This window comes from Octopus sinensis, linkage group LG3 (genome assembly GCF_006345805.1).
Source record: "Octopus sinensis linkage group LG3, ASM634580v1, whole genome shotgun sequence".
NCBI lineage: Eukaryota > Metazoa > Mollusca > Cephalopoda > Octopoda > Octopodidae > Octopus > Octopus sinensis.
The window spans coordinates 137,861,951-137,874,406 of record NC_042999.1 but is presented as its reverse complement, the minus strand read 5'-3'; the positions used below and the strand labels follow the sequence as shown (position 1 = coordinate 137,874,406).

The window sequence follows — 12,456 nt, the reverse complement described above, 5'->3', positions numbered from 1 at the left end:
GCATGGAGGATGGATGTTAAATGGTGATGATGATATAAATGTATGTATGTATTTTCTTTTTTTTCTTAAAGCTTAAGGCTGTATCATGTGTGGGGACATAGAATTAATCGGACTGAATACCCGATCGCGCGGTTAAACCATTGGGAGTGAAGGACTCCTAGCCTTTGTTTGGGCATCCTTCTAGGATAAGGTAACTCAGGTAACTGGGATAACTCCGACATAAAACCTGTGGCTCAGTGGTTACCGATGATGTTGACTTGTTCTTCTTTTCGGATGATGGCTGCTGTTGCTTAGTGAGTGGGATTGACTCAGTGCACAGCCTTTCCTCACTTTAAAAAAAAATCTTCTTGCACAGGCATTGCATGATAACAACATTGTTCATGATTTTTTATGGTGCTGTGAGTCTCAACTGAATGGCTGGCTGTAGCCTTAAAAAGCAAATAAAAGTCACATTCGATCACAGCACCAATAACAGTTAAACTTTGTGCAATGGCCATACTCGATAATGAGGGGGCAGCCATCATGTATGTATGTAGGTAGGCAGGCAGGTATGCATGTATGCATGAATGCATGTATATATATATATATAAAACTGAGAATGTGTCTGTCTGTCTGTATGTGTGCATCACTAAAACTCAAGAACTACCGATTTCATTCAAATTTTACACATACCTTACTTAGGGTTTATGCAATGTCATGGGCTAAAAAGATTTTCAACTTCTTGCCTAATGCAAGCTTGGAACAATCTCTTATCTCTTACACTATTTCAGTATCACGTGGCACTTTTTCACACAGCTATCCACATCTATTCTCGCCACATGACCATACCAGTGCAGTCATCTCTTTTGCACACTACATCTGATGCTTCTTAGGTCCAACTTTTCTCTCAAGGTACTTACACTCTGTCGAGTATGCACACTGACATTACACATCCATCGGAGCATACTGGCTTCATTCCTTGCGAGCTTATGCATGTCCTCAGCAGTCACGGCCCATGTTTCACTGCCATGTAGCATGGCTGTTTGTACACATGTGTCATACAGTCTACCTTTTACTCTGAGTGAGAGGTTCTTTCTCACCAGCAGAAGTAAGAACTCTCTGAACTTTGCCTAGGATTTTATTATTCTATCAGTTACACTTTCAGCGCACGCTCCCCTGCTGCTGACTTGGTCACCTAGGTAATGGAAGCTATCAACTACTATATATATATATAGATTCAGATGAATATGGTACTTAAGTTGAGGCACCAGAATTAAGTACGGTATTATACATACAATTTCAAAGTAAGGTGATTAAAATCAAAATAAGCAACAAGGATTTCCTCTGAATATCCTTGAACTTAATCACAAGGTCTAGTAATCTTTTATGTATACCATTCTGCCTAAATAATGGAACTGAAGATACAATATCCCTGCATATCTCATGTCTATTTTCATTCCTCCACTTTACTCTATTTCATATCTTATCTAGAATAATTATTGCTTAACCATTCTCTCATACTGTCTCCGATGAAGGGATATATAAAATATCCTGGAAACAGCTGTAAGACCTTCTATTTATAAATGTTCTAAAATCTTTCACAGCCTTGGATTTTTATCGCATTCTGTTAATTTCATCATCATCGTTTAACGTCCACTTTCCATGCTGGCATGGGTTGGACGATTTGACTGAGGTGTGGCGAACCAGATGGCTGCACCAGACTCCAATCTCATCTGGCAGAGTTTCTACAGCTGGATGCCCTCCCTAACGCCAACCACTCCGAGAGTGTAGTGGGTGATTTTACGTGCCACCAGCACGAGGGCCAGTTAGGTGTTACTGGCAATGGCCATGCTCAAATGGTGCTTTTTATGTGCCACCTGCACAGGAGCCAGTCCAGCGACACTGGCAACGACTTCACTTGAATGTTTTTTTTCACGTGCCACCAGCACAAGTGCTAGTAAGGCGACGCAGGTAACGATCATGCTCGAATGGTGTTTTTAACGTGCCATCGGCACGGAGGCCAGCTTGTTGCTCTGGCAACGATCTCACTTGTACGTATATACATATATATATATACATACACACACATGTATATATGTATATGTATTGGCATGAAGGCAATAAAATTAACCACAAATGAAAATAAAATCACAATTTTGATGCATTATATTATTCATATTATATAAAATACAAATAGAGGTGGGAAAGTTATAAAAGGAGTAGGATCTTTTCTTTTTGAACGGTAGTTTTCAACGCAATTCTTAGTTAACTAAACACTTTTAAATTTCGTATACTGGTAGAATGTGTCAAAATAAAACATTTTTTTCTCTTGGCTTTCTTGAGAAAATTGTAATTTGTAAGTTTAATGTAGTTTAATTTTTCGAATTTTAACCAATCTTATGCTCTCTATTGAGCTAAAATCATTTGCTGCGTCTAAAACAGACAACATCCTGTCACTAACCCTAACCCTAAATTTTAGCCTTTCGTTTTTTTTTCTCTTAATTGTTAAATTAATTAAAGGATAACAATTAAGAAAAAAAAACACGAATGGCTAAAACGAAAGCAAAAACTCAAAACAAAAACAAAAACAAATAATTTTAGACACACGCGTAACAATTAAGAAAAAAAAGACGAAAGGCTAAAATTTAGGGTTAGGGTTAGTGACAGGATGATGTCTCAGTTTTAGACGCAGCAAATGCTTTTGGTTAAAATTCGAAACATTAAACTATGTTAAACTTACAAATTACAATTTTCTCAAGAAAGCCAAGAGAAAAAAATGTTTTATTTTGACATATTCTACCAGTATACGAAGTTTAAAAGTGTTTAGTTAACTAGAAATTGTGTTGAAAACTGCCGTTCAAAAGGAAAAGATCCAAGGAGTAATATTGTAATTTATAAAATCAATATATCTTGAAGTTATTTTAGTTATGTAAGAATTAAACTGTATATACTTGAGGAACACACACAGATATATATATACATATATATTTCTGTAGAAACATACTCATAGGTACATACGTATTAGATGTGTTTATAAGGGAGGATTAATGCAGTAGTTAGTATCATTATAATTATATTATATAATTTAAAAAAGAATATACAAAATTATATATATTTTCATATAAACATGTGATATGTTTATTTCTCCGTTATTTTTTCTTATGTAGTTGAACTCCTGCGAGAAGTGGGGAGGAGTTATTTTTGTTCAGTCACGTAATCTTCTAATTGGTCATCTATTGTTTTGAAAGGCCTTGACTTAGTTATGGTTGGTTAACTGAAGGGACAATTATAATTATAATTGAACCACAAATTAAAATAAAATCACAATTTTAATTGAACATATTTTCACCGATAATGATTACAATTTGGTAATATGTAGGTATAGTTATATATAGAAGAGAATATGTGAGGATTCGGAGATTGAATTCTGGGCGTAATTTTGAAGATTAATAACAATGTTGAGACGATATATACGGTCACTTTTGATGTTTTATCCCTTGTTTGAGTTTGGTCCAACAGGCTTCCGGCATGTGTTTTAACCATATAATACCCATAATGATTCACATAGATTTATACATATGATATTGTATAAGGGTTTTTAAAAAATAAATTTGTAATAACTTATCTCTCATATATATTATATTAAATAATATCCCAGTAATGTTACATAATGTTTTTTAAAAAATAAATTTGTAATAACTTATCTCTCATATATATTATATTAAATAATATCCCAGTAATGTTACATAGTTTTTTTAAAAAATAAATTTGTAATAACTTATCTCTCATATGTATTATATTAAATAATATCCCCTTAATATATCACTTTGACCTTAAATTCATATATATATATATATATATATATATATATATATATATATATACATGAATTCACCTACAGTTTGTTTTGTTTTTGTTTTATAGATCTTTACCTTTTGACCTACAGATTAAAAAAATAATTTTTTGTAACTAAACACTTTCAAACTTCGGATACTAGTAGAATGTGTCATATAAAACATCTTTTACTCTTAGCATTTTTGAAAAAAATCTGTAGGTCAAAAGGTAAAGATGTAGGTCAAAAGGTAATAGAGAATGATAATGAAAAAGTAATAATCCATTACTTATGATTGTGAATATGATGAAAGTAATATATAAATAGTAAGAATAAAATTTTATGATTAAAAATAAGAATAAAGAAATATATTTACAATTCAATGTGTGGCCCTTGGGCATCTGTCTTCTATTATAGTCTCAGGTTGATCAAAGCTTTGTGAGCAGATTTGGTAGATGGAAACCGAAAGAAGCCTATTGTATATATATATGTGTGTGTGTATGTGCATCTTTGTATCTATGTGTGTGTCCCCCACTGACACTTGACAACCAGTGTTGGTGTGTTCATGATCCTGTAACTTAGCAGTTTGACAGAAGAGGAGGATAGAATAAGCACCAAGCTTAAAAGAAAAATAAACTCTGGGGTCAATTCATTCAACTAAAAATTCTTCAAGGCAATACCTCTGCATGGTTGCAGTCTAATGACTGAAACAAGTAAAAGGCTATATATGAGTATAAAAGTATCATCATCATCATCATTTAACATTCAATTTCCATGCTGGCATGGATTAGATGGTTTGACTGAAGATGGTAAGCTGGAGAGTTGCACCAGGCTCCAATCTGTTTTGGCCTGGTCTCTATGACTGGATGCCATTCCTAATGCCAACCACTCCACAGGTGTCATTCACATCACTAGTACTGGCCACGACCATGATTTCACTTAGCTTGACGTTGTTTTCTTAAGCACAGCAATTCACCAGAAGTCCCGGTCACTTGTCATTACCTCTATGAGCTTCAACATCCAAAGTATGTATATTCTATGTAGATGTGTTTTTACGTATGATGTATGTATATATGTTTACGAGGATCTATGTATCATCATCATCATCATTTAACGTCTGTTTTCCACGCTAGCATGGGTTGGACAGTTCGACCGGGGTCTGGGAAGCCAGGAGGCTGCACCAGGCTCCAGTCTGATCTGGCAGTGTTTCTATAGCTGGATGCCCTTCCTAATGCCAACAACTCTGTGAGTGTAGTGGGTGCTTTTTATGTACCACTGGCACAGGTGCCAGAGGAGGCTGGCAACAGCCATGATCGGTTGGTACTTTTTACGTGCCAGCTGCACGGACGCCAGTCAAGACAGTGCTGTCATCAGCTACGTTCGGATGGTGCTTTTTACATGCCACTGGCACAGGTATCACAAATACATTTTTCATTTGATTTTTATTTTGATGTTGATGTACTTGACTCAATAGGTCTCCTCAAGCACAGCAGGTTGACCTATGATCCAAGGTTAGCACAGCAGGCTGTCCTGCAAGCCATGAACTCACTTCATTAGTTGGGTCTTCGCAGTCACAGCATATCTCCAGAGGTCTCGGGCTTTTGTCATTGCCTCTGTGAGGCCCAATGTTTGAAGGTCATGCTTGACCACCACATCCCATGTCTTCCTGGGTCTACCTCTACCCCGGATTCCTTCAACTGTTTGGGAATCGCACTTCTTCACACATCTCTCCTCATCCATCCGTAGTACATGACCATACCAACAGTAACGTCTCTCCTGCATGCCACATCCGATGCTTCTTATGTCCAACATTTCTCTCAGGGCGCTTACACTCTGACGTGTGTGCACACTTACATTACACATCCAGCGGATCATGCTAGCTTAATTTCTCTCGAGCCTACGCATGTTCTCTGCAGTTACAGCCCACGTTTCACTGCCATGAAGCATGGCAGTTCGCACACATGCGTCATACAATCTACCTTTCACTCCGAGCAAGAGATCTTTTGTCGCCAGTAGAGGAAAAAGCTATCTAAACTTTGCCCAGGCTATTCTTATTCTAGTGGTAACACTCTCGGAGCATCCACCCCACTACCAACTAGGTAGCGGAAGCTATCAACTACTTCTAGTTTCTTCCCCTGGAGTGTGATGGAATCTGTTTTCTGAGTATCTGTGGTGACTATTGCCCCTGTGCATCAGCTACACATGAAAGCTATGTTCTCGGTTAATTTTCCTTTGATGTTGTTGAACCTCTTATGTGTCCATAGCTTACAATCGGTAAATCTTATGGAGTTTCTACCTACACCTTTCTTCAGGTCGAGCAGGGCCACCTACCTGAAAGGGTGTGTGATGAGTCCGCCTTCCTACTTACTAGAACTTTGGTCTTTACTACATTGACTCTAAGGCCTTTTGATTCTAAACCTAGCTTCCACACCCGAAATTTCTTTTCTAGTTCCGGCAGTGATTCTGCTATGAGGGCTAGGTCATGAGCGTAGAGGAGCTCCCAGAGGCAACCCATCCTAAATTCCTCTGTTATTGCCTGGAGGACTATGATGAATAAAAGGGGACTGGGGGCTGAACCTTGGTGGACCCCTACTTCTACTTGGAATTCTTCACTATACTCATTGCCAATCCTAATCTTACTAATGGCCTCTCTGTAAAGGGCCTGTACAGCCCTTATTAACTATTTGTCAATCTCCAGTTTCTGCATCGCCCACCAGATAAGGAATTGGGGGACCCTGTCAAAGGCTTTCTCCAAGTCCACAAAAGCTAAGTATAGGGGTTTATCTTTAGCTAGGTAGTTCTCCTGCAGTTCTCGAATCAGGAATATGACATCAGTGGTACTTCTACCTAGCACAAAACCGAACTGCATCTCATCTAAGCAGACTCTCTTCCTAATGTGATGGGCTATGACCCTCTCCATGACCTTCATCACCTGATCCAGCAGTTTGATACCCCTGTAGTTATTCTTATCTAGAGCATCACCTTTATCCTTGTAACAGTTGACTACAGAGCTGCTACGCCAGTCGTTGGGTATGACTCCATCATGAACTACCTGGTTTACAATGCAGGTGACTTGGCCATAGCCCACACCACCAGATGTTTTAAGCATCTCAGTAGTGATTCCTGATAGGTTGGGGGCTTTTCTTAGCTTCATACCCTTAATTGCTTTACCTACTAGGGAGCTGTCAATTCGGATAGCCGGTCCCTCTACTGGGTCAGCATTTGGCAGGATCTCCTCCTCCCATTCATTCTCCTCATTCAGTAGTCTTTCATAATGGCTTCTCCAAGCCTCTTTCATTAAAAGCAAGTGCACCATCATCCATGTGGACACATTTCTCTCCTATGACATCACAATTTTCTCTCACACACTGTCTTGCAATCCAAAATAACTCAGTTCTTTGGTTCTCACGTTGCTGGACATTGGCAAACTTCTTTTCCACTTTGCTCTTGGCTATGTATACCTGCCGCCCAGCCTCCCTTTTGGCAACCTGGTATAGTTCCCTGTTACCCCCACCATTCCAGGCTTTCCAGGCCTGTTTCTTTGCTCTAATGGCTTTCTTTACCATACTATTCTACCACCACGCAACTCTAGGTCTGGAAGGGACTTTGCACCATCCGCAGACTTAGTGTGTGGCATCCAGCAAGCTGTTCCGTAGGAATTTCCAGCTACCTTCTATGTCTGATGTCTGTAGCTCCTCTTCCCTTTCCTCAAATTTCTTGATGAGGATGTCCCTAAATCTCTGACCATGTGAAGAGTTCTTTAGCTTCCAAATCCTTCTTTTTTGGATTGGTCTGCTTCTTGGTATCCTTCTGGCCTCAAGCCTAAAGTCACTAATGACTAGCCTATGCTGGGGATTACATTCTTCACCTGGAAGGGTCTTTGTATTTAAGAGCAACCCTGCACCCCGCTGTCTGGTGAGGATGAAATCAATCTGGTTAGCAAAGTCCCCTGATTGATAGGTTATAAGGTGACTGTCTGGCTTCCTGAAGTTAGTATTGCAGATTAAAAGGTTACATGCATCACAGAACTCCAGTAGCCTTGTTCCCTCATTGTTTCAGGTGCCAGTACCATGGATATAAATATGTCTCCCAATTACTACTGTTATCACTATCACAACCTTTATATCATCTTTACAAATAGTGATTTTATTTTCATTTGTTGTTAATTTAATTGCTCACATTCCATCGTATATCTTTTATGATGAATTCTACTTCTCAATCTAGGCACTTCACTTCATACACAGGTACTATATGTATGTATGTCATCATCATTTTACATCCGTTTTCTATGCTGGCATGGGTTTGTTTGTATATGTGTGTGTGTTTTGTGTCCCCTTGTCTTGAATTTATATGATGGTAGTAAATGAGCATCACATCATTCAAGCAATGTTGTTTGTTTCCACTATTCCATGGAAAACATGTTTGGCTATGGGGAAATATTACCTTGCTCAGAAACAGGAGGGGGATGGCAACAGGGAGGGTATTGGCCATAGAAAAATTTGCCTCAATAAAGTATACCAAACCCATGAAAGCAAAGAAAAGAAGTCAAAACGATGATGATGATGATGACCTCTCCACAATTCATAATATAAGTACCATTTATATACTGGGTAGATTCAAACTTACAAACTTCCTTTGTAAGTTTGTGGCTTTGTGTTGATGTGAGAATGTCAATTTGGGTATCAGTAAACATGTGATAAAAGTGTAGATTGGATTTGAACCTAACCATTTAGATATGCAATTAACTTTAGGAGTACAAAAAAAAAAATGAAAATATATATTTTTTAATGGATAGTGGGTATAAATAATTAATTAAATGAAAATATAAATGATAAAGACACTTACCACATAAACTGTCCCAAAGAAACCAAAACGAGCAGTTCTGATTATATTGTAATCTTTTCCTTTGCGTTCAACAAAAGTTTGGGATATAAAATCTCCAAGGCTCATTAATGTAGCTAATAAAAAGAAAATCATATACATACATATATATTTTCTATAATATTATTCTGCTTGAATACAACATTTGATTCCTCTTATACCCAGTTTTTCCCTCAGCATATTTGTACTATGTCATACATTGCACATCCCACAGGTTATACTCAATTCATTTCTTTCCAGTTTTCTCAAATCCTCAGTATTGAAGGTCTATGTCTCACTACCATGCAGCATTGCAATTCTAACACAAGCAACATATAATCTGTCCTTCACTCTAAGAGAAAGACCTTTGTTGCCAATAGCAGTACAAACTTCTTGAACTTTTTTTCAATCTGTTCTTACTTTACAGTTCTATATTTAAGAGATGAGGAATTATGTACATTATTTACAATTGATGGATATTTGTCCTCATCTTGTTTGTTGTTAATACAATGTTTTGGTTGATATACCCTCCAGCCTTCATCAGGTGTTTTGGAGAAATTTCAAACCTGGGTTCTCATTCCTAAGGTATTTTTCGATGTTGTTATTATTATTCAGGTCACTAACTGGAATCGAACTCAGAATCTTGGGGTTAGTAGCCACGGGCACATGGTGTAGTGGTTAAGAGCACGAGCTACTAACCCCAAGATTCTGAGTTTAATTCCAGGCAGTGACCTGAATAATAATAATGATAATAGTAATAATAATAATAATAATAATAATAGTGGGGGAGCATCATAGCCATGTGTTGAGAGGGATTCTTTGGGGTTTGATTAATTCACCTCTTGAAACATGGGTGTTTCGTTCAACATCCTTAAACAACCCTTATTCAGGGACCTTTTGAGTGGGATGGGTTACTCGATCAGAAGAAAATTCTAACTGGGCCCCACCTGCAAGGTCATGTGCCGTTTATCTTGATATGAGATCACCATGTCGCGCACATATGGTTGTGATGCATGTGCCTAGTGTACCCTTATCAGATGGGTAGTCATGATGGGTATGCTGGGCTTCATATATTTTACCCCAGTGTCACTTTGATGGCATGCACTGCTCTCTCACTCAATAATAATAATAATAATAATAATAATAACATTGAAAAATACCTTAGGAATGAGAACCCAAGTTCAAAATTTCCCCAAGACACCTGATGAAGGCTGGAGGGTACATAAGCTGAAATGTTGTGTTAACAACAAGATGAGGACAGATATCCGTCAACTGTAAATAATGTACTGTTCTTACTTTGGCCATCATACTTTGAGAGTAACCACTTCACTTGTTAATTACATTTCCTAAGTAACAAAAGCTATCAACTACATCTAGTGAGGCATCTAGGCATTTAAAAGTATCTATTTCTGGTGTACTCATAGTATGTATTTTTCCAGGGTATCTGTCACATACAAAACTTACTTTCTCCATTAATTCCACTACAACTCTTGTGTATCCATAGCTTATATTGGGATACTATATAGAGTTTACACCTACTCCTTTCCTTCATTTCTTTAAAGATATCAGGCTTCTACCTTCTTTTCTATTTATTAAAACTTTGAGGCCTCTCAATTTTTTGTTTAGTATTCATACCTGGAATTTTCAATCTCCCCTATAGATTCAGCTATGGGAACTAGATCATCAGCATATAGGAGTTCTCATTGGTATCCATTTTCAAACTCCTCTGTGATGGCTTGTAGGAATATGATAAAGAGGAGGGACTGAGGACTGAAATTTGATGGAACCCTATCTTTACACTAAAATCATCATTGAAATCCTTGTCAACTCTGACTTTACTTATAGCATCTTTGTACATAGGTTGTATAGCCATCACAATTCATTCATCTACCTAGTTTCTACAATAACTACCAAATTACTGAATATACCTCTCAAATCAACAAAAGCCAGGAATAGTGGTTTATTTTTAGCCAAGTTTCTCCTGCAGATGCCTCACTAGGAAGTTTGCATCTCTGGAATCTCTTTTGGGCAAGAAATCAGCTCATCTTGATCTACAATGTCATGAATAAATTGTGCTATGATTCCCTCTATGACCTTTATAACCAGATCTAGTAATTTGATATCTCTTTAGTTACTTCTCTTTAATGCATCTCCTTTGCCATTAAACATTTTATAATGACACTGCTAAGCCAGTCATTGGGTACGACACCTTTCTACATCAGCAGCTATTTTGAGCATCTTCAAAACTATCTCTGTGAGCTTGCAGCTTTCCTGCTCTTCGTGTTTTAAATTGCTTTATCTACCAAGCTGCTTTTGACTTGAATTGCTGGTCTCTCTGTAGTGTCAGAATGAAGTAAGCTCTCTTTACTCCATACATTCTCCATATTCACCAGCCTTGCATAATAGCATTTCCATGCTACGTTTTTGTCTTACATAACTATGGTGAATATATCTTCATCGTTCTGAATACATTTCTTGCCAATTACATCTTGATTCTTTCTCATATACTATTTTGCAATCCTGAACACATCATGCCTTTCAACCTCATGTTTCTAATTTCTTCCTTTCTGCCTCACCCATAACCAAATATATGTGGTTGTCTAGCTGCTCTTCTAGCCACTAATGTGCTAATACTCCACTGAATGACAAATGAGACACTGACCCTCACCAATATCCCACCCCATCATGTTTAGTACCCAATTCAAAAAACTGATGTGGCAACAGTATCCTGAGTATCTGTGTCTAAGAATAAAGAAAATAGTTGGTGTTGCTTCTACATCATTAACATCTCATGACCTGAGCTGACCAATAAAGGCCTAACATCTGGAAGCCCCTTGAATTTGTCTTAACTCTCACTCTTCTCCTGATAACTGATGAGATGGATGTGTTCTATCTCTATGACTGCACTATTATACTGCTGTAATTAAATGTGAGTATACTTCAGCTTTTCCCTGATGCCACTTATATCTCTTACTACATGGAACAGTTTCACAGATATTTATCTTTCATTCTTAATTCCAGCTTCTCCACTAACATTTTACATTGATCACCTCTCTAAGCCACCAAATTATATTTCTTCCACCGCTTCAATACATCTGTCCCACATCCTTACAACCTATTCAACCATATGTCATCTCCCTTTCTACCTGAGTCTGCTGTATCATTATTAAAATTCTGTGGCTCTTTATCATTTCACTTGCTTTTCATCTCCTATTACTTACCCTTACTCATGTTTTATTGGTCACCCCTCCACTCCCTACCCAATTTCTACAGTTGTCACCTACTTTTCTCTCTTCCCTATCTCCCTACTTATCATCCTTCAAAATATGTTCCTTATAACATTCACCTTGTCACCCATTCTCTTTCTCTCACAACATTTATTCATCTACACTTCCTGTTCCATCTGCACTCACTTCTACTCACCTTGTACCTTGTGGGTCTACCCTGACAACTCATAACCACTATTTCTATCTCTTTCCAGTTCCACCCCAACCACTCCCTCTACTTTATAACTATAATGTGAGTAGATATGTAACTCCCCTATAGCAAGAAAACTGTTGTTCTGGACCCCTCATCCCATTGCATAAATTTGGCTTCCTCTCTATAGTAGCCATACTCAGTTGAAGGTGATCTTAGTCCTGCAGGCTGCATAGTAACCTCACAAGTGCTCGTGCCCCCACCCTCCCAAATGTAGCCAGAGCAAGCTGTAAAGAGTTGGCATTGAGCAGTCTACTCAACCACAGAAATTATACCAAAGCAGATACTGAAGTACAATACAGTTTTTG

The 12,456-nt window shown here is 37.8% G+C and overlaps 2 protein-coding genes across 4 annotated transcripts in view; one reads left to right on the top strand and one right to left on the bottom strand.

Annotated features, from left to right (window-relative positions):
- LOC115209171 (KICSTOR complex protein C12orf66 homolog) overlaps positions 1-12,456 on the top strand; it is an 88,864-nt gene that overhangs the window by 5,970 nt on the left and 70,438 nt on the right. The window lies entirely within an intron of this gene.
- The window catches only part of LOC115209173 (protein Mpv17), a 29,264-nt gene that overhangs the window by 16,043 nt on the left and 765 nt on the right, over positions 1-12,456 (bottom strand). Inside the window, exon 2 of the mRNA XM_029777408.2 lies at positions 8,657-8,769. Coding sequence (XP_029633268.1) covers positions 8,657-8,769 — 113 coding nt within the window. The remainder of the gene's footprint in view (positions 1-8,656; positions 8,770-12,456) is intronic.